The 21,411-nt window shown below is 52.0% G+C and overlaps 3 protein-coding genes across 3 annotated transcripts; all 3 read right to left on the bottom strand.

The window, feature by feature from the left end:
* Positions 1–3,224: 3,224 nt before the first annotated feature.
* On the bottom strand, positions 3,225–4,551 carry LOC108644384 (C-X-C motif chemokine 2-like). The gene is made up of 4 exons (XM_029965641.1): positions 4,488–4,551; positions 3,818–3,953; positions 3,452–3,535; positions 3,225–3,348 (listed from the first exon to the last, which is right to left on the bottom strand). Exons 1-4 carry the CDS (start codon positions 4,549–4,551, stop codon positions 3,225–3,227), a joined length of 408 nt encoding a protein of 135 aa, XP_029821501.1.
* A 312-nt stretch (positions 4,552–4,863) lies between these two features.
* On the bottom strand, positions 4,864–6,268 carry LOC108644386 (alveolar macrophage chemotactic factor-like). The gene is made up of 4 exons (XM_018089058.3): positions 5,801–6,268; positions 5,485–5,614; positions 5,238–5,321; positions 4,864–5,128 (listed from the first exon to the last, which is right to left on the bottom strand). The coding sequence occupies exons 1-4, from the start codon at positions 5,862–5,864 to the stop codon at positions 5,104–5,106; spliced, it is 303 nt and encodes a 100-aa protein (XP_017944547.2). The 5' UTR covers positions 5,865–6,268; the 3' UTR covers positions 4,864–5,103.
* A 947-nt stretch (positions 6,269–7,215) lies between these two features.
* On the bottom strand, positions 7,216–8,861 carry LOC103758403 (alveolar macrophage chemotactic factor). The gene is made up of 4 exons (XM_018089054.1): positions 8,774–8,861; positions 8,328–8,457; positions 7,714–7,797; positions 7,216–7,228 (listed from the first exon to the last, which is right to left on the bottom strand). The coding sequence occupies exons 1-4, from the start codon at positions 8,859–8,861 to the stop codon at positions 7,216–7,218; spliced, it is 315 nt and encodes a 104-aa protein (XP_017944543.1).
* Positions 8,862–21,411: the final 12,550 nt, after the last annotated feature.

The raw sequence follows: 21,411 nt of genomic DNA, 5'->3' as shown, positions 1-21,411 counted from the left end.
GCTGTTTCTCTTTAATTAAACATTTCCTTTGTTGTGGATATTATCCATAGGGGGGAAAAAAAGACCCCAATTAGACTTAGAGGAGAAACTGTTCCCTGACTCTGGTTGGAGGTTGGGGAGGGGGTGGGGTGGGCCAGAATGCAAAAATGGGTTCAATCAAACGACAACTTTTCCCTTGGAAAAGAAGTGCCTAAAAAACGGAGGCATCATTAGTGGTCTGTGATCAATTGGAAGCAATGGGAGCTGGGGAAAATTCCTGTGTGGCACCTGATTTGTGCAAAAAAAAAAAACAAACACAACAACAACCCCAAAACCAAAAAAAAAAAAAAAAGCCCTTTACAGAGATTGATTTTCCTCTGGGTGCAGATATCTCTGAATATACCTCAGCCTTCCCCACCTGGCTATGGCACATGGCTTTGAGAGTACTGGAAAGTAGAATAGCATGAAAAACTTAATTCTGTGGACATTACCTTTCCGTAACCAGCTGCTGTATGTTTTTTTGGGAAGGGGGGGTGTGCTTTTCTCTGGAGGTGTGCACTGACCTGCTCCTCCTGTTCCTCCACGTGCGGTAACTCCCAACATGAGCAGTGTTTCCCACCATACTTCACTCCCAGTATTTTTTGAGCTGTTTGTATAAAATGGAATTTCCAAGTCACCCATGGTTGTCTATGAACTGCAGAGGAGTTTAGTAATAAAAACACAAACCCAACACCAATGTTTTGTAATAATCAGGGTGGGAGAGGATGGGGATGGAAAAAACCCAAACCCTGGCAAACGTGAGCTGCTCAAGTTGGATTTTCCTTTGGTTTCTAAAGGTGGAAGTATTCCACTGCGGGAAGGTGTTCCATTGGATTTTCTCTGCTGCCAAATGCACTTCCCAACACCCATCACACCGTGTGGTTTTTAACACAGAAATGTTTTTTTAACAGACATTGCACAAAAAAGAAAAAAATCTTGTTTATGTTTCAGTCAATGCACATGTTTACCTGCCTTTCTCCTGTCCAGCTCCCTTCTGTTTTCCCTTCCCAGCAGGAGCAGTGAGGGGATGGTGCTTTTTTCCCAGCTGTTCTCTCCATCACCACTCCTCAATTCCCAGCATGTGGCAGCCAGTATCTGGAAAAAAGGCTCCAAGCCTTTCCCTGCTCCTTCCTTTCAAAAACACGGTGCCTGGTGTCCACTTCCAAGCGACAGCACTGCCTAAAGCAAGCAGAGAAAACAAAATCCAACACCCTTCTACAAGCAACTTTTTAAAACTCAGCCTGGTGAATCTGTTCCATATGGGGGTTTTGTGTGTGTAAATATATACATATATATATATATATATAAAAAGAGAATTTTGTACAATGCAGCTGAATATTTTTGTTTCCTTCTTTCACTCTAAGGAGCGGGAACAAGTGTGAGCAGTCAGGGATGGCCCAGTGAGGTCTCAGACCACCTTTCCTTCTCCAGGTATGGCCTAGTGGGGTCCCAGACAAGCTTTCCTTCCTGAGTGTCCCAGCTGTTTTGTGTTTTATGGACTAGAAATCCAAAATCTTGGACTCTTCCCCTTTCCAGAAGGCAGCTTCACCGTGATCTCCAGCATTCAGGTAACACTAGGAGGGCTGATGGGCTCCCACCTTCCCAACTCCTAAATCCACATTTGCCCTCTCAAGCTTCACTTTACAAAAGTGGTGAGCATCTGCAGCTCCCACTTAATCCCAAATATTGGGCTTTTGGAGACCAGCTTTCCACACCCAGGCTGGGGAGATGTCGGATACAAATTGTGAGTGAGAAATTGAGACCTCCAAGGTTCAGATCCCTTTTCTAATCTGGGGTTGGTTTTGGTCAGGGAGAAAGTGGCATGGAAATTCAGAGTTAATTCAGAAGGTGATTTAGGGAAAGACTGGTAAGGACTCAAGGACATCCTTACCTGGCATGCTGGGACACGGGAGCAGCAGGAGGTGGTTCAGCTAAAATCAGCATCACAGAGCAGCAGGTCCTTGTCCTGTTTGGTCACCATGGAGGTGGGATGTTCTTCTGGGGGGTCTTCCCAAAGTACATGCAGTTTTTTGCTAAGATTACACAAGTTTGGTCACAGACTCTCCCTTCCTCCCTCCCTCTCTCTTCCCTTCAGTGTTCCAAGATGACACAAACCCCAAGAGAACCTGGTGGGAACCACTTACATCTTAACCCTCTCTGCCAAGCATCACTTTAGGTTAGAAACAATTTTAGGAGAAGATTATAAAGCTCTAGATCCAGGTATGGTGCAATCCCTCCCTGTGACAGTGAGGAAGAAGAGAGTAATCCCAGTGCTTGGGCTTATCCTCTTTGGAGACCATCCCACAGCAATTATTTTGGGAGCTTGGGGTTTTTTTTTTAGTCAGATTTCTTTCTTGTGTGCTGCCTTTGCACCCATGAGGTCCCGTCCCTGAAGAGATGGAAGTGCCCGTGGAAGGGGGGAAGCTGCAGTGTCACCCCTGGACATGCTTACGCCACGATTTTAGGGGGATTTACGCCCTGTTTTATGGAAGGAACAGCTTTGCTTTAAATTGAGAGTGCCCTGGGGTGGGAAATGCTGCTTGCCCTGGAGGTGGTGTTGCCTTGCCGGCTCCGTCCCTATCCGGGGGACCCTCGGAGGCTGCTGTTCCCACCTGACACAGGGACAAGGATAGGTCTCCCCGGGTTTGACACCAGCCCTCAGCACCAAACATGCGAGAGCCACAGCCTTCAACTGAGACCTGAGCAAAAAAACAGAGAAAGTTGCTTATTCCATGGATTCCCATGGAGTGGGGACAGCAGAAACCCAGGCTCCCCTCACAGACCCGGCCTGGGGAGAATCCCAGTGCTGCCAGAGCTAAGCAGCCCAGCCTTTCCATAACCTCCGGGCAGCTGGGAAAAGGGAGGTAGTCAAAACCCCGAACCGCCCGCCCCAAAAATCCCAATTTTTCCACGAATCCGGGCAGAAGAGCCGCCACAGCTGATGGGGGGAAGCACATTGATCATTTATTGACGGTGCCCAGGCTGGGCTGCGGTAGCCTGCGGGAATATCGCGGCACGCACCACTCGGAGGGAGACGCCGGCTGCCTGAGGGGGGTAAAGCCTTTTTTTGGTCGGGCGGCAGGGAAAGGCTCCCGCCCCTGCCAAAACCCCGGGAGCAGGGCAAGCGCCAGCGTTGTGCCGCGACACCCGGCGTGTCTCAGCGCGGAGCGGTCGTGTCGCTGCCGTCCCAGCGGGAATTCAGCGCCTCAGGGCTGGCACGACGGGGACGGCGGCGGGGCTGGAGCGCGGGAGCCGTGAGAGGAAGGGCACGGCGCCCCTGCTGAGCCTCCCCGCCGCGGCCGCGCCGCCGCTGCCCTCCTGGCGGCATTCCTGCGTGTTGGGTGGGAGGGAAGAAACGGAAAGAAGGAAGAGGTGAGGAGGAAGGCATCGCCCCGCCAGGGCGTTGGAGATGCCGCTTTGTCCCGCTTTGTACCTCTGCGTCAGCCTGTGGACGAGCAGCTGGATCCAGGGCGCCTCGGGGGCCACGCACACCCTCTTGTTTTTCTTCAGGGTGAGGCTGCAAGGCCACAAAACCCCCTCAGCCTCCTCGCACGCCCCTTCCCCAAAGCTTTTCCAACCGACAGAGAAAACTCCCCAGCACGGATATGGGCACGCCCCGGACAGCAGGGAGATGGGATTTTTGGGCCGTGACCCAAAAGAGCCACACGGGGGTGAACCCCCTTTAAAACAGGCAGCGGCGGCCCTGCGCCTTGCAAGAGTCACCCCGACACTTGGGAGCTTTAGAGAGGACACAAGCACCCACAACTTGCAGGAATTGCTTCCCAGACTTTGCACTTACATGATCTCCTTCCTCCGGCAGTGCAGACCAGGCGGCGTGACGTCGATGGTGAGAATCAGTCCCAAGTTGATAACCTGGGCGGTCGATTTGATGCACTTGCACCTCATGTTGGTCAGCAGGCTCTCCAGCGACAGACCTGCGCCCCAGAGCAGCCCACACCAGCTCTCAGCCCCCCAAAGGGGAGACAGATTGGGGGGACATTCCACTCCCCATTATCCCATCCCATCCCAGACACTCATGGGGTCACTTGCAGGGATGGGCTGGTGTTAATGGGGTTTGCAGCAAGGCTAATCCCTCCCAGCACAGCCTCTTTTCCTGTGTGTGGAGGGGGTTTAACAGCAGGGTTCGAAAACTAAACCAATATTTTATGAATTAAACCCACTGCCCACCCACCAAGCACTCATGTTTCACAGGGGTCTGGAAGAGAAGCAACTTAAATGCATGAAACAAATCCCCCAGTCCCAGGCATCCCCCTCCAGTTCAGCCACAGGATTTAAAAGATAAACTCAAGCTCAAAGGCAGGCGAGAGACAAATTTGAAAGATAAGCTCAAAGACAGGCAAGAAACAAATTTGAAAGCTTAGCAGAGCCCACACTCAGCCCCATCTGGGACACCCAGTGCCACTATCCAGGTATTTAGAGAGGGACACAGACACCCCAAAGCCACTCACTGTCCCCAGGCACCAAGTTGCTCAGGAGCAGGAGCAGGGCCAGCGCTGCCAGGAGCAGCCTCATCCTTGCTGCCCGCCCAGAGCCAATGAAGGGGCTGCCTTATAGCCAGCCCTGAGGGGATTTCACAGGCTGGGAAGGGCCTGAGAGGGAGGAAAAAGGAGATACCCCCACACTTCAACTTCCCTGCCTTCGCTTCCCCCCCATCGCACGTGGCCCACGAGAAAGGCGGAAACCGCCACGGTCGCCTCCTAAAACCTCCTGCTCGCCCCATGTTTTCGGGGAAAGGCTGGTGCCCCCATACCCCTGCTGCCCCCTGAGCCCCCAGAATGCCACAGGAAGGGATGCAAGGGACGGTAACCTCGGGCTGCCACCTTTATTGGACCTGTTGGCTTGTGCTCAAAAAGGACACCAGCGCATGGCCGCGGGGTGGGAGGGGAGGGAGGCAGGGACTGGCATGGTCAAGGGTTTAAAGGAATAAAATGCCAAGGGAAAAGGGTCTCAGGGGATCAGGCGGGAGGACGCTTCCCCCAGGACTGGGGTAAAGTGGCAGCAGGATGGGGAGGGGAGGCAGTTCTGGGCCCAGCACATCTGGCCGTCCCTCCGGTGGCAGCTTCCTCAGCGGGGACGCTCTTTCTTCCTCCTGCCAAAAGCAGAAGAGGGGAGGAACGTGTGAAGACAGGTCCCCACGGGATGCCCGTGGTCCTGCCAGGAGCCCTGTGTGCTCAGGGGGAGCGGAGGGGAGGTCTTACAGGTGAGGGAGGTCCTGCAAGAGTTTCTTCACCCAAGGGGTATCAGGATCCACGCAGACCTTCTCCAGGGATTTCAGCTTAATCCTAGAAAACACACAGGCTTTCAGCACCGTCACTTCCCCCTCCTGCAGTGGAGGGGTTTTGAGCCGCCGAACCCCCGCCCTTCTCATAAAAATAAGCATGACACTGAAGTAATTCAGGGAATGTGGGGGGAGTGGGAGGCTCATAACTCCCGGCACACACTTACACCACCTCGAGGCGCCGGCAGCTGCTCCCCACGGGCCGGACCTCGATGCTGTCGTATTTCGCCGGAGGGATGAAGGCTCTGGTGGTTTTGCGGCAGCGGCAGCTCAGGTTGCCATTGGCTTCCAGGAGAGCTGGAGGGACACGCAGCCGCGGCTCACCCATCACCCAAAATCCCACTGCCGTCCCCAAAACCCTTCCTGTGCAATGCGTGTGCCCCCACATCTCACCGGGATCACCCGCTTTAAAGCCTGGAGGCGGCAGGATAACACCCCCGAAAACCTCATGTGCCCCCCAAGCCCGCCCGAGGGGAGCCTCACCTGCGTCCCCGGGGCGGTGGGTCGCCAGCAGCACCCCCAGCAGCAGGGCCGCCCACGCAGCCATGCCGGCCCCACCCCGGCACCGGCAGCATCCCCCTATTTGAGCCGGAAAATAGGAGAAGTGAGGCGGCACGGGCGGCCCCGGGGTCGGGGTGGTTTTCTCCCGTCCCGCTCTGTGCTGACGGAGCTCGCTGAGCTTGCAGTGAGCGCTGCCGGTCAAACGCGGCTCGGGGCTTGGCAGGGGCCCAGGCTTCCCGAAACTGGCTCCGTTTTCCCCTTCCTAGAATGCCGGGTCTTGTGAAGAGATCAGTTGTTTCCCCCAAGTTTGTTCTTAGCCCGCACAGCCCCACGAGCCCAGAGGTTTCTCTGTCCTGCATTACTATTATTACAGTAATATCTGTCCTGATATTACTATTTTCTCCTACAGCCACGTTGTCCCCCCACAAGGCGCAGACCAGCAGAGCTCTGGTGACATTTGCTTTTGGTCTTTTCCCCCAGAACTCTGCCACGTGACCTCACACCCATTCCCTTTCGGCCTGGATTGATTTTTAAAGCCTTACAGCCGCCTGCAAACCCCAGCCCCATCGCAAACACCAGCACTTGGATGTGGGATGCATTGGCTGGATCCAGCTCCCTGCCAGGAACATCGTGGCCTCCAATCAGGACTCAGGGAAACAACAGGTTAGGATAGGAAGGACCCTCAACCAGGGGGAATAGCTTTACACTGGCAGAGGGCAGGGTTAGATGGGATTTTGGGAAGAAGGTCTTCCCTGTGAGGGTGGGGAGGCCCTGACACAGGTTGCCCAGAGAAGCTGTGGCTGCCCCATCCCTGGAAGTGTCCAAGGCCAGGTTGGATGGGGCTTGGAGCAAACTGGGATAGTGGAAGGTGTCCCTGCCCATGGCAGGGGGATGGAACGAGATGAGCTTTAAGATGCCTTCCAACCCAAACTGTCCTATATTACTTCAAAGCTAGGAGATCCAGGGAAATACAACGGCAGGAAAAAATCCTGAATTTTATTGGACTTGAGCTCTCGGGACAGGACACGCCATGCTGTGCCACACAAACCCCAGACACACACTCTGTCGCTGAGCACTTCGCACAGAAAGAGTCACAAAGTCATTCCTAAAGAAGCAGGAGCAGCCCCTCACAGAGAACGGCTTCGCAGTCCACGGGCAAGTAAATAAATGAAGGATTCAGGTTCACACCGATCCGGGGACCAAATGCAGGGGGAAACACCCCCACAAACCCACCGTGGGGCTGGGGCCAGCAGTGAGCCACCCTCCCTACCGGCACTGCCAGTGTTTCAGGAGGGGGGGAAGCGAGGGCAAAGTGAGGAGCAGCCAGGTCTGCACACCCGGGCATCGTCCACCAGCCCGTCTCGGGGCTCTGGGCATCAACTTCCTTAGCAGGAAACTTATTTTTTCTTCCTGCGAAAAGCAGAAGGAGGAGAAATGGGTGAATGCCGAGAAAAGCGGGTCCTGGGGGGAGGAAGCTCCTGCCCCAAGCAAAGGAAGTCACTGCCATTTCCCCAGGGTGGGAATCACTCGCTGGGACAGCCACAAACCCGGCACGGGCACAGAGTGGGGCGGTTTCCCAGCCCAGCACTGATGTACTACTACACCTGCAATGAGCCAACCCTGCTCCTGCCATTGCTCCCCACCTTTTTTTTTCCCCTCTAAAATGTTTTTGGAGACACAGCACTGTGCATATAAGCCAGGGAGAGCATGACCCTGGGTCTTGTGGAACTTGCACAGCAAAGAGTTGCCCCTCACTGCCTTGGGAGCGAGTCCCTTGGCCACCAGCAGCCCCCCAAGAGCCCCCCAGATCCACAAGCACTTCTCAGGAGTGCAGATGTGCTGGAATGCTGCCCAAGGCCACCTGAGCCAAAGGGGTTTCCACCAGACCAACTCACGTGCTAGCGATACGCTTCAGCAGCTTCTTTACCCAAGGGGCTTCGGGGTTCACACACACCTTCCCTGCAGCTCTTAATTTAATTCTGAAACGCAAGGAGAGCTCCTGAGCATTCCTGTCCCCTCCAAAGGCAGGGATTCGAGCAGCCAGAGCTGATAGGCAAGAGTCAGCTTTTGCTCACAGTGCCAGGGAAAGCAGCCAGAGACAGAGGAAGCCACGGGATGGCTAGGAACAAGGAAAATGCAACACATTGCCGTGTGGAGCAAAGACTTGAAGACCAGAGCATGGTTCAAACACAGTTTTTTTCTGGAGGTTTACAAATGTATCAATGCTGAGCAGTTAAGGAATTCTGGGAAAATTAGTTATGGCCCAGCGTTTAAAGGTGTGCTCCCTCCAAGCTGCAAACAGCCCCCTCTCCAGCACCCTCCCTGCTAAGCACCAGCATGAGGAAATCACACTTTCCCTGGCTGGAAACATTCCTTTGGGTCCTGTAGCAGGTGGCCTGGGGTGCATTTCCACACCTCATATTTCTCAGGGAGAAGCCAGCAGCAGTTTTGGAGAGGTTTCCAGCAAGGCAGCACAGAAGCAGGATGGCGGCAGAAGCACAGCACTTACATGATCTCCGTGCGCCTGCAGGTGCTGCCCACGGGCCTTATCTCAATGCTCTCATATTTCTTGGGACTGATGTAGTCCGAGGTTGTCTTGGCACACCTACAGCTCAGGTTCCCGTTCACCTCCAGGATGGCTGAGAGAGAGAGAAGGGGGCAATTTACAGACACAAACCGCGCTGTTAGAGATGCAGCAGCTCCGAGAGTCAAAGGAAGTTTCCCTTTCCATGTTTTCACCAACAGCATTGCAGGGACCACAGTAAGAAGCTGTGCCTCTGCCTCAGTTCCCTGCTCCCACACAGCTCCTGAAAGCTGAACCAGACCCTGGCAAAGGACGGCCACACTTTTTCCCTCAGCTAAACAGGCAGGAAGATCCCAGTCTCCTCCAGTCCCTGGATGCGGGTGATGCCCACCCACAGCAGGGAGCTGACAGCAAAGCCACCCGGAGCTCACCTGTGTGGGCTGAGTGGGACATCACCAGCAGCAGCAGCAGCCAGGGGAGCACGGGGACTCCCATCCCTGTCCCAGCCAGCACTCGCATCCTCGCGGCAGGATCGGCCCCGGGGACGCTCTGAGGAGCCGGCTGCACAAACACCCCTATTTATTGGGGAGGGTCACACGCCGACTCAGGCACAAGGTTCACACTTGAGCAGTCAACAGCCAGCCAGCAGAGCATGGAGAGGGGTGACATCATTTCTCGGCTGCTCCCACAGCCGCCTCGGGGGCTGAATTGACAATATTATTGATCGAGACCTGCCACTGGGACGAGGCACAGATTTGGATTCCCCACACCCTGTTTCTGTTGGGTCTGTGCTCATATCACCCTTCACTCCCTTGAGCATTTACCCCTCAACCACACAAAAAAGCCCAGCATAAAACCAGAGCGCCGGCCCTGGCTGAGCAGAGGGGGTTTAATGCCCTCAGACATTTACATATTTCTTTCTTAGGGCTGTATTTCCCCCACGCTATTTTTGCTGCCTCTTTCATCAGCAAAAACGCCTCACCATGGAAAAATAACCAAGATCTCTGCTCTGTTTCTACTCAGACCCTTCAGATCTCATGCTTGGCTGGACTAGTAACACACCCAGGGTGGCCACAGCAGCATCCCATGTCCGTGGATGTCAATGGGACAGGGGCTGCCCTGAATAAAGTCTGCAAAGTCACCAGCCAGGAAGCCAAAGGGGAAGGGGGACAGGCGAGGAGGAAGGAAGAGGGCACAAGAACAGCGATGTGGTTTGTGTGATAATGTTGTAATTTGGAGCTTTCAAATTGCATCAGCATTTTATATAGTAACAAAATGGTACATTAAAAAAAAAAAAAAAGAAGAGTCTTCCACTCAAGCGACTCATCTCTCTCTGAAAACCTGGTTTTTCCTCTAAGTCCAAAAGTCTTGTGAAGACCTTGTTCAAGAGATCAAGGTCAAAAAGAGACGATTGAGTTTAACTCCCTGTACACCAGGGTCATGGAGAGGCCAGGGAAAATTTCCATGGGCTATTCCCCAAGTCCTACAGAAGGAACAAGCACCTTGCTGTCACAGCAGTAAAAAAGGACATGGCCTTAAAACTGCTTTTTGATCAGTCCTTTCAGATTTAAATTTCCTTGCAGAGAGTTATTAGAAGCCCAACCTAGGACTGGTTTTGTTAGGTTGTGTAAGGGTTCTCTCGGAAAAAAAATGGTGGGGAAGGCAGCGATTCACCGGGAGAGATGACCAGTCACCTACACAAACTGCTACGGAAGCACAAAAGGCCTCTCCAAATCTTTCTAGGCAGGAAAGGCGGAATCAACGTGGAGGCGGCGAGAAAGGAGGACTTGGCTGCCACGCCAGGGTTTCTGAATCAGCCCACTGGTCCTGATGGATGACTAACGGGCAGTTGAGGGGCACTGTGGTGTTCTGTCAGGAAGGAAAAGCCACAGTCGCTGCGGTGCCCCATGTTCCTGCGCACCAGTGGGAGTTTTGAAAAGGGAGAAGGGGGGTGAGGATCTGACCTGCCGCTATACTTAAGTTAACCGCTTCCTAGACGCCAGGAATTCGGAAGAGGGGCCCTCACATATCGATCTGTGGCCTCATCCAGGCCAGAACCAACTGAAACATGTACAAAACATCCTCACAGCTTCTCTGTTTTCTGCAGCAGCTGCGCCTTTGCAGGCAAGGCTTTTATTTCAGTCATTTTTTATCAAATTTTTTACACCTCCTGAATCCTTCCCCCGGCGCCTAAATCACAGCCGAAATTTTTCAGCCCGCTCCTCCCTTCACCCAGGGCTCCTTGCAGGAGAAAAAAAACCCAACAAACTATGGGGTTTTTGTGTTTTAAATTTCCCCCCCAAAAACCCCAACCGCAGTGAATCTTCACTGCTGCGGTTTGTGGTCCTGTACCTGCTTCAGAGATAAAGATGCCTCCTACCGAAACCTGAAACCCACACCTATTTCAGCCTCAGTGTGAGAGCACCAGAATAAGCCAAAACCTAACGAAATCAGTCCAAAATTAGGTTGGTTGAGCGACCTGTAGAGCTTACTGTCACTTACTGTCTTCAAGCCAAGGTGAACAGACTTGCTGGGGATGCAGCGTGGGGACAAAAATCTCAGTTTGGGCTCATTTTTGGTGACAGCAGAGCAGTGACACCTCTGCAAGCAGGTGAGAAACCTGCTACGGGCATTTTTAAAACCGTTTGGTCTGCTTGAGGGCCAGACACAGGGAATACGGTACGAGGGAGCTTTTGAAAGAGACGGGATGAGGCAGAAGGAGAAAGGCTCCGAGCAGGAACCAGAGGAACTAAGGATAATTTTGAGAACTGCGAATGTGACATTCCTGCCTCCCCAGTCAATCCCGAGCCATAGGACCTGTGTGGAGCAGCTTTCCGCGGCAGGGACAGCCGCAGTAGGTGCTGAGCAGCACGTCAGCCCTGGAGCAGGGGCAGTTTTTGGGACATCCCGGCCACCCACTCCAGAGATGCAAATGGCACCGAGCGAGCCCAGGAGAAAAGCCCCGGACTGCTGTGCCAACTTGCACTAGAAAAGCACCGTGGGGAGCACCCCGGCGCCCCACAGCCCTGCCGAGCTCTCGCTCTGTTTCTGACCCGAGTCAATCCGAAAGGCCGAGCCGAGGAGCGGCGTTATCCCTCCGGGGCACACCGGGAGAGCCGAAAGCACCGCGCCGCCTGGCATGGATGAGGCGAGGCAGGAGGGAGACCCGAGGGCTTTCCCAGAAAGTGCCACCGAGGCCGTGAGCCCTGGTTCCCTTCCCACACATTTGCATGTGGGCGCAGGAACCGGTCTAGACGCCGCAGGTGCCGCGGAGCGCCCGGGCGCCGTTGGAGATTTGCATCGCGGTGACGGCGACGGCTCAACCCCTTGCCATGGGAGCAACGGGATGATGAGGGACATGGAGTCGGGCTGCGACAGGAGGGAGCCAGTGGACACTGTAAGCCAGCAGTGCCTGTTGACAGGGTCTTGCTGCTCTCTCTGCACAGTCAGAGCCACTTCAACCTGGAGTTCTCTGCGTCTCCAGCAGCCGGGAGGAAGGGCTCCGGCTTTTAGCACTTCCTTCTCAGGGTAGAAAAGAAGCCATCCAGGTCTACTCACAATGGCTTAACACGCTCCTGCAAACTCCTCCAGCTAGATCTTGCTTCACAAGATGGGAAGTTGCCACCCCCAACAACCCCCAAAAGCACCTTTCCCTGGAATACCAAGAGGATGCAGCAAGCCCGCGACTAGAAAAAGGAATTAGACTCTGGGACTACCAGGATATGGAAGGAGTCACATGAGTTTTCACAGTCAGACCTCTCGGTGCATGACAAGGACCAAAGAGATACCCAAAGTGCCACAAATGCAACAAGGATGGTCCGCAGGTTCATCTCCCCTCCATGCTCCAGAGGGAGCAGCCTCCTGAAGGCATGTTCTGATTTCTGGAGCCAAATCATATCCTATTTGGGCAACCTTCCCAACCTTCCCAAACATTTCCCAAAAGTCCTAGCACCAATCTCCCAGGAGTGTTACGGCAGTTTCCTCCCCTTCTCCTTGGAGTCTGACATCTTGATAAATGCAGCTACAAGTTTGGTTAAACATTTTCTGTTTTTCCAGTTATTAGTGGTTTCCACTTTACTTGAGCCCATAATTAAGCTGTCTCCACATTACTTGGCTTGCAGAATAACCCAGAGTCATTTTTTTCGCTCATGTCCACTTAATGCTTCAAGGCCTTTCCTTATCCTCTTTTTGCCAGGTGCCTCCCCACTTGTTTTTCCCTCGGGGAAGATGCTTTCCCCACATTTCACCCACAAGCCACCACAGGAGTAGCTGTACTTAGAAAAGCCCCAAGCCAAGAGCGACTGTTCTCCAGCAGCGAGTAGAAGTGCGCATGGTAAGGAGGGGAAATCCAGGTCTGCACTGAGAAGGAAGCTGCAATACTAATGTCTTCTGGGGAAATGAGCAGCCCTCCCACCCCTTGGAAAGCCCCTTCTCAAGCTTTCCTCTTGAACCCAGCACCCCTTGAATCAGCACTTTGGACACCAGAGCCTTGTGCCCGGAGATGCTCTCAAAGGAGACAGAGAAACCTGAGCCCAGCTTCTGCTAAGGGCAGAAGTCTCAGCAGGAATTGATACTGAAAGGAGCTGTCTTGGGCTGAAATAACCCAGTTCACGTTTGGGGGGTATGAAAGGAAGGCGGGTCAAGCACACAAGTCGTGCTTCATGATGGAAGGTTGGCAAGCTCTGGCCTGCCGGGTGGAAATGGGGAGGGAGATGAAAGGGCAGCGCTCAGAGAGAGAAGAAAGGCTTCACGGGAAAGTGAAACCAAGAAGCACAAAGCCATAAAACCCATGAAATCTGCTTTGATCTTTCCTCAGCTTTTATCTCGCTTGTCGCTCACGACGCACGCCCTGGAAACTAATAAGGCCTAAATTAGAGTCAAATCCGCCGCAGGGCACAGCCAGGGGCTGGATTCAGAATGTCCCTGCAGCGTTTCGGGCATCTCCCCTCCCTTCCATACCCCCACCCTGCCAGCCCCTCACAGACACTCACTAGAGCATCTCCTGGCTTGAGGTTTTGTCGTGCGAGAAAAGTTTTCCATCCCACACCCGAAGCTCCTCACCGCTGCTAATCCACTGAAATGGAAAAGGGGGGGGAAGCCTTTTTTACCTAACAGACTGATTTTTCAGGGGTGAGCAACACGAAAGTTGACCCAGCGAGTGCAGCTCGGAGCGCAGGCCACTAGAGAGCAGCAGACACCAGCGTTGCTGACGGCAGCCGAGCAAGGGAAAACGGGGCGGGAAAGGAGAGTTCCAGACGGCCCGGGATCTGCCCAAGTGTCCAGTTTGTCGGTAAAGGATCACAATCCGCGGTGAGTCAATGCACAGAAAAAAAGTTAAATCCTTGCAGGTGTTACATGTGCCTGCTCTCATCACAAAGGTGGTGGTGGTGGGTTCCCTGAAAAGGGGGCTTCCAGAAGTATTTCTGAACCACCAGCTTCGAGTTTTTCCCCCAGCCTGTCATTTCTGCTCACGGCTTTGTGCCAGAGTGCACAAAGAGTGGGGTGCCCAAGGAACGGCCGTGGAGATGGGATGCAGCCAAGAAGGACCAAGTGGCTGAGTGTTGGGGTGGGAATGAACAGGGGAAACTCAGACCTGGGGAAAGAAAGGGAAGGGAAGGCAGGAGATGAGATGAAAGTAGGGCTTCCTCCTCTCCCAAAACGCACAGGTTGGTGCTCTTTGCTCAATTCCCAGGCAAGAGCAGCAGCAGAACTGGCTCGTCTTGATGTTCTGCAGCAAAGCAGAGTTCAGGGGAGGTTTTTGGGTGGGGAGAGGCACAGAGGCATCCTGGAAATCTAGAAATGCAGGTTAGACCCTGCAGACCCTGCAGCAATGTAAAGGGACCTTCATCTGAGGGAGGATGGAGGAAGATGCCACACAGATCACCCTGAAAAATGAGGAGGAGAGGGAGATGCCTTCGTTCTCCTGCACGGCTGGGGGACTGGATGAAGCCAGCACCACGCCCGTTTTTCCAACTCCAGAGATTGCCAGAGGCATGAAGATGCAATGCCTTTTTAGCATGTGTCCCCTGGCTCTATTCCCAGCTAGAAAGCTGGGAGGTTAAGTAATCTTAAGCTGAGACAGGAGCCTTACTGTTCAAGTTGCACACCTGGAAGCAGCTGGAAGCTGTTAGTGTCACTGGAAGCCAGCATGCCAGTCGGGAAACAAAATGGCTGGGGCTTCCCTCTGGGAGCAGCTGGAGAACTGGGGAGTAGGCTGCCTGCCTCCATCACTCCTGTGATCTCACAGTGTTCCTGGGAGAGCACACATTTGGGATCTCTTGAATCCCAAAGAGGAGCCGTGGTGGGATCCAAGTTTAAGGGAGCTCAAACATCTTCTCTAATTTCTCCTGGGTTTCTGCTTGTAAGGGAGTTTTGCATCCCATAGAGATGCTTCCCCCAGGACACCGTTGGATGCTTATTTGCTGAAAGGCAACTCGGGGACAGCCTGCAGTGTCACAATTCCAGAGAGGGAAGGTGAAGGAGGGAAAGGCTGTGGAATGGGGCAGCATTTTCCCCGGGGTTTGGGCAAACTGTTCCCCAGGAAGCATCCAGCCCTGGGGACTGATATAACTGTCAGACAGGCTGGTTATGTCCGAGCCTGGCTTTTCCTGTCTGGTACAGCTGGTTATCATTCCAGCTGGAGGGGAGCGATACTGGGAAAGCCACCCCATGGGACTGGAGGGCATTCAGCTGCTCCCCGGAGAGCTACTCCCCAGCTTTGCAGGGAGCATGGATAAAATGCATTTCCGTGCCAAACATCTTCAGAAACTGGGATTTTCAATACTTGGGAAATATCAGCCAACACAAACTAATGCTTTAAGTCCACCCCACTGCTTCAACAGTCACCCAGCGTTGGGAGGCAACTGCAAGGGACCCTCCCCAGTTTGCTTTGTCATGCTGAAGGAAACAATGTTTATCTGCCCCAAACTCGCATGCATGGGACTGAGAGACCGACAGCAACACAAGAACGTGATTCACAGCACATTTTCATCAAGCCCTGCCTCACCCACAGTGTTTTCTGTGCTGTTGAATCAGCCTGTGGAAGTGTTTAAAGGTCACAGTGCTAAATGCCATCAAAGTATTTTTGCTACTCCGACTGTATCGGCCCCAGGATTGTGCCTGCCCTGCTTCAGGCAAGGAGAGGAAAGCTGCTGCATCCTGCCTCTGATGCCTCAGGATATCTGATGATGTGCAGGAGGTCACACAGTCCCTATCCCATCTCTCACACAGCTCCAAGGTGAGGCAGCTGTGTCCCAAGTCCAGTCACCCCTCTGTGTCACCTCCCGCCTCCTCACAGGTAATGCCGCAGCTATTTGCCCTACCCAGCTGATATTTCCTCAGTTTCTGAGCTATTTTCTGAATTGCTCGAGCTATCAGGGTGTTTGCATGAACAGCAGCACACTCACACCCTCCCTCCCCAGCCTCTCCTAAGGTTAGTCACCATCCTGCCTAACCCCAGACTAACCCGCGGGCAGGGAGCCCACGTTTCTACCCCACCTACAGAAAAAACCTTCTTTGGAGGCGCACGTAACCGCACACAGTAAGTTCCTGCATTTCAGGGTCACAACAGAAGCCCCACAGCAGCCATTTGCACGCTGAATCACAGAATGGTTTGGGTTGGTAAGGGACCTTAAAGCTCATCCAGTCCCACCCCCTGCCATGGGCAGGGACACCTTCCAATAGACCAGGTTGCTCCAAGCCCCGTCCAAGCTGGCCTTGGACACTCCCAGGGATGGGGGAGCCACCAACTTCAACTTACAAATATTTAAAATAGAAGTAAAAACACTGTCCTAACCCCAAACCTGTGTTCTGTAAACAGTGTTTTCACTGAGGAAGACAGGCTGGTTGAAAGACACGATGGGAAAGCTTTGTGTGGAAAAAGCAGAGTCCTGACTCTGCTCCTTCCTGCACTCATTCTCTCCTTATTCCTCTACTTTCAACACGACAAGACTGGTCAGGTAAACATAATCATACTCCTCTCTCCAGAAAGCACAAACAAGCAAAATCATACCCATCTCCCTAAAAAGAACAACCCAGAAGAAACAAGGCACAAGCAACCCAAAAGGCTGTTGCTGCAGGTCCACGACAGGGTAACAGCTGCTCTCCCCATTTCAACTCCACTAGAGAAAACAGGCTCTTCCCTCAAGACCATCTTTTCAACCACTTAGAAAAGTGCTGTGTTGGCACAGAACTCTCTAACAAGGAGTAAATTTCAACTCAACTGCTTCCAAGACAAGTTGCACTGACACCAGGTATTATGACAACACCTAAACAAGAGAAAGGCTCCCCACTGTGCAGAGACCTCTACTTGCATCTGAAAGAAGGTGAGGACAAGGCATATTCCTGTGAGCAAACAAGTTCCTGTTCCAGTTCAATAGGAGCCACCAGCATAAACTACTAGTAAAACAACTGGAAAAGCTTTGTGTACTTACATATGGGAGTCTGACTGCTGGAGGAGCAGTGAAGCGAGAGCTCTGTCACCTCTGCAGCCAAACTGAGCTTCACAGTCTGCTGAGAGATGTGGCACTGGCTCTGCTACCATGAGCAGGAAGCTGCAAGGGAGTCTCTACACCTGGGCTCATCTAGGAAATACCCAATTCCCTGTAAAGCATTCCCACCTGGGAAGGCCGAGTGAGGGGGCAGCTTGTTTGGGTGCCTTCCTCAGCTGCTTCATGATGGGCAGCAGGGGGAGATGGGAAGAAGAGAAATTAATGACATTTTACCCTCTGAGTCCTTTCCTAAAGGCTTCTGCCATGTCTTAGTAAAATCACCAAATCACTGCTGCTTGCACAGGCACAGGAGTTCCCTGTCATTCGTGTCCTGCTGCTCTCTCCCCACTTTGCAGCAAAGCTTTTTAGCACGTGCCAATCCCTCAAGTCAGAAAGTAGCTTAACATTAAATTTGTGCCCAAGGAGCCAAAAAATCCAGGATTAACAGGCTCTCCTCTCTCCTTTCACTCTGCTTACACACTTCCAGTGACCCATTTTACACAGCCCTGAGGGCTGGAGGGGCTCTGCAGCCAGACTTTTCCTGCTTGTTCATATTTCCACACAGATGCAGGGCTGAGCTTGTTTTTCCCTAACCATGATGAAGAGGATGCAGGGTAGTTTCTGACTATTCCAGCTGCTTTGTGGCAGGTTACTTGGGACAGATGCAGTGAGAAACAGAAATAGGAGTTCAGAAAACTGAATAAAACCAACAGAAGGCGATGAAAAAAGTCAAACTGCCCTTATTCACACCTAGAGGAAGCTGTAGCAAGATCTTGCTACGAAAAGCCCTCCTACAGGATTAGCCCTGCTCACAGGCTCCCTCTCCAACAGGGGGCTGCCAGACTCAGGTCACGTATCCTTCGTCCACAGTGCAATAAATACCCCAGTGAATGGTTTAAAACAATCCCCTGACAGGCTGCACGTAGAGGCTTGTCAAGCCTCGAGCACCCTGCAGGCTGCACTTGAAAACCTCTGTCCTGGACGATTTATCCATCTGGGAGGTTCTTTTCTTACCCCCACCCCGATCTCCTTGTTTGCAGGTTGTTTCCACCTGTGGAAGTTTCCTTTCTGCTGGTGCTGCTGAAGCTGAACCCCAGGAAGAGGCTGATTTCCATCCAGTCCACTACAAAACCCTTTCTCTCCACGTAGACTGTCTTCCTGCAATTTCTTCTCTACGTGAGAGCATTTCCCTGCCAATTCCCATGAATTCCACACAAAAAAACCCCCAATTTCCTCTAACCTTTCTCTTGCCTCTCTACGTTCCCACCCACACCTATCGTCCCCCTCCATTAAAAAATAACAGACAGCCACAGCCCCTTTATATTTTATAGCATATCTGTGATCTTTGTAAGGCACTTCAGGCATTTTGAGAGTTTCAAAGCACTTGCAGGGATAATAATTGTCCTGTGTTCTTACCCAGAAAGGCATGGAAATGCTATCACGAGGTTCGAATAAGTCAGCACACTTAGATACCTTTCCAAATGAGTTTGGAATTTATTTTCAGGCCTTTAATGAGAAAATCATATCCACAGAGTCTGACTTCTTTTCTCTGGCCTTGGTGAGGCAGGGAAATGAGTTCTCCTAAACCCTCATTCCCTGGAAATTGTGCCCCAGCCTGGATCCTCCTCCCTGCACGTACAATCAGCATCATTAGTGAGCTTTAAAATTGTTTGTGGTTAAAGATAAAACGGTCAGAGATTCTCCATCTTACACTTTGTGATTCTTCTTTCTATCTGTCTGCTCACAACTTGCTGTTAAGACACAAGGTCTGGCCACTTACTCCTGGCTCAATCTACTGCAGGGTATTTCCACTTCTGAAATGGAAATCAGGAGACTAGCCCAGGATCCAAGTGTGGATTTGAATTTCAGACTTCCTGAAGTTCAGGAGCATTCCGACTTCATTCTCTTTTAGCCCACAGTAAAACTTTGCCTTCTTGTTTCCAAAAACCTGTTACTAGAGATAAGAACTTGCTCAAGCAAACATTTGCAAAACTCAGGTGTTGATTAGATCTTTTACATCCAAAGTCTTCCCTCTGGGATAACCCTAAGGATGTACAAGACCTGAGTTTCGGAGCTCATGAATCTCCCCGACTCCTTCGGAAAGCAGAGGCAGATGGAAAAATCACCCTCTCTGCACACAGCAGGAAAAATGCTGCTCCAGTTTGGCATCCAAGTTGCCTCCCTAGATCACCTCTGCCTCCTGAGGTTGTGTTTGAGGCACGGGCAAGGGGAAGGACACAGAGGCGTGTGCTGATGTCAGCTACCCAAAAAAGGACTTTGACCTGCAGGGCTGCCGACCGAACACCCCCGAGGAGCAAGGCATTCCACAGAGCCTTTTATGTGCCTCTTGTACATCCCTCGAGGGATGACAGGGCACTGTCACGTACTCTTGCTTACTAAAATCTGAGTCACTCCCTGCTCCCAGCTCAAGAAGTGATGCCAGGAGATATAAACTTGATCACAGAGCAACAATATCGAGCAATGGCCAGCACTGGCTGAAGGGCCCCATAGGGTGCACAGTCTGAGAGATGGGCCTGGAAGGATCTAAAGGAGGCAATAACATAAAAGCTTTGACCCCGGTGAAGCAGAAAATGATTTCTGACCAGAGCCAGCATGGCTTTAACCCTCCGAGGACTCAAAGCTATATAGAAAGAGTCCAGCCCTGTGACTTCAGGTGGACCTTCTGTTAAAGAGATGAACCCCAGGGGCATTCCAAAGGCAGGCTTCCATGGCAACTGTGGGAAAAACCCGTTAAATACGTTTTTTTTTTTAGCAGCAGGAGAGTTGGTAAATTCTCCATTACACCAAGTCTCTTCCAACAACTGTGGCAGTACTGAAAACCTTTCAGATAAACCCCGATTAAAATGTACATCAGCACAGGCGGCACAGTGTAAATAGGAGTTTATTTAACAGCCAAGCCTTCAGCTGCTTCCTACAGAAATCAGTCTCCAAGCCCTGGTTCCTCGCACATCCCACCTTTCCACAAGGGTTCAGCTGATTTATCCTTGACAACCGAGAACTTCAGCAAGGAGCTATTCCTGGCTTTGTTCTGCCCAGGGGGAGCAAAGGAAGCCAGAGGTTCAGGAACACACAGGAGGTCAGGGAGGAAGCGTGTGACAGAGGAAGGAGTTGCATTTGCCTTTCTAGGCCCAGGACAGAATTTCTCACCACACTAATCCTTGACTTCGCTGGGTGGGAAGGAAGCCAGAGCCAAGCGCTCTGGAAATCCCATCACAAGTGTTTCCTTCATTTAGATGTTTAATAGTGCTCACATCCCTGATGAAGATGTACTTGCTACAGCCAAAGAAAACCCCACCAGCACTCTTTGAAGGAGAAATTAAATGCTTCATTAATTCAAAAATGGTTCAGATTGCAAATCAGAACCAGAACGTACAGGTCTAGAGGCAAGATTAGTAATAATTCATGAGCAAAATGCTATGTTTATGCAACACTAAGGATGAGATTTTAATTGCTTATTACTCTAATTGATTTCATTCAGTTGTTATGGCAACTTTCTCCTTTTAGTAGGTGCACTACTAAAAGCAGACACGGGTTCAGGCCACGAAGCACGGTAACGTGTGACGCTCCACAGCTGCACCACATTTTAAAATAAATAATTCTCATTGTCCACTGAGGATTTACTGACTCACATTTTGTTGGGCTTCAAAGGCCTGACAGCCACGTGGGATCATAAGAATAACTCATCCCCCTGTTAGTGCAAGCACAGGAATGGCCCGAGATCATGAGGCAGCGCTGATGTTCAGATCAGCTGTTCCCTTTACTCTGTGTTTCAGCCTTTCACGCTACAGTCAAGCACGGAGTGCTCCAAGCTCTGACAGGAACATCCTTCTTATTCCATCAGAGGAAAAGGGGGAGCTGTTAAGGACCAGGGTCTGAACACACTGACTGATTTATTCTGAATGGTTTATTGCTCCGTGTCACTTGTTATATGTCATCAAGCAGTGGGGAAGTCAAGCTCCCTGTTTAAAAGGCCATTTTCATTACTTAATTATGGAATGACAACTCACTGGGAACAGAAATGGCTCCACGACTGATCCCTTGTGGCCCAGTCCAGCCACAGGAGAGCAGAAACCCACGTGAACCTTCAGCGCTACACTTCCAGTAGGTTCGAGAGCACAGGGAATCACATCCCAGAAAACCGGGATGCAGCTGGGAGCTGTCCCAGGGGATGGCTTCCCCACACAAGCATTCCCTCTCAGCCCCCTCCCACCTCAGTTATGAAAACGAGCACGTATTCCAGCCCTGGAGCCTGCAAGCCTTCCAAGCCCCACCACGTGGTACCAGCAAGCCCCAAACAGCATTTAAAGCCGTGCACTCCTCTGCCATTAAAAAACAGGCAAAACAACCCCCAAAATTCCCGTTCTTTGAAGGGAGCCAGGCAAACCCCCTTGGAGGGATCCGCAGCCACCTGACCCGGCAAAATCAAAGTGGAGCCTAAATTATCCAACCACATTACGAAACCTGAATTATCACCACAGAAGTGAGCCTGACAACGCTCTTCCAAGCCAGGACAAACTTAAAAGGGGCTGAATGGCACACCTCGAGCTTCGGTAACCTCC

The sequence above is a fragment of the Manacus vitellinus genome, unplaced genomic scaffold (genome assembly GCF_001715985.3).
Source record: "Manacus vitellinus isolate BGI_N305 unplaced genomic scaffold, ASM171598v3 scaffold_112_pilon, whole genome shotgun sequence".
In the NCBI taxonomy this organism is placed as follows: Eukaryota; Metazoa; Chordata; class Aves; order Passeriformes; family Pipridae; genus Manacus; species Manacus vitellinus.
Note: the sequence above shows the minus strand (reverse complement) of the source record. Positions and strands in the feature narration are given on the sequence as shown.

What these genes read in the sequence shown, in the direction of transcription:
- LOC108644384 (XM_029965641.1), bottom strand. Translation starts at nt 4,551, where the DNA reads ATGAGGCTGCTCCTGGCAGCGCTGGCCCTGCTCCTGCTCCTGAGCAAC. An exon ending in TGCCGGAGGAAGGAGATCAT is followed by an intron (nt 3,536 to 3,817) that starts GTAAGTGCAAAG and finishes GTGGCCTTGCAG; the next exon opens with CCTCACCCTGAAGAAAAACA. An exon ending in GTCCACAGGCTGACGCAGAG is followed by an intron (nt 3,349 to 3,451) that starts GTACAAAGCGGG and finishes CCCAACACGCAG; the next exon opens with GAATGCCGCCAGGAGGGCAG.
- LOC108644386 (XM_018089058.3), bottom strand. Translation starts at nt 5,864, where the DNA reads ATGGCTGCGTGGGCGGCCCTGCTGCTGGGGGTGCTGCTGGCGACCCAC. An exon ending in CCACCGCCCCGGGGACGCAG is followed by an intron (nt 5,615 to 5,800) that starts GTGAGGCTCCCC and finishes GTGTCCCTCCAG; the next exon opens with CTCTCCTGGAAGCCAATGGC. An exon ending in TGCCGGCGCCTCGAGGTGGT is followed by an intron (nt 5,322 to 5,484) that starts GTAAGTGTGTGC and finishes TGTGTTTTCTAG; the next exon opens with GATTAAGCTGAAATCCCTGG.
- LOC103758403 (XM_018089054.1), bottom strand. Translation starts at nt 8,861, where the DNA reads ATGCGAGTGCTGGCTGGGACAGGGATGGGAGTCCCCGTGCTCCCCTGG. An exon ending in GTCCCACTCAGCCCACACAG is followed by an intron (nt 8,458 to 8,773) that starts GTGAGCTCCGGG and finishes TCTCTCTCTCAG; the next exon opens with CCATCCTGGAGGTGAACGGG. An exon ending in TGCAGGCGCACGGAGATCAT is followed by an intron (nt 7,798 to 8,327) that starts GTAAGTGCTGTG and finishes CTTGCGTTTCAG; the next exon opens with AATTAAATTAAGAGCTGCAG.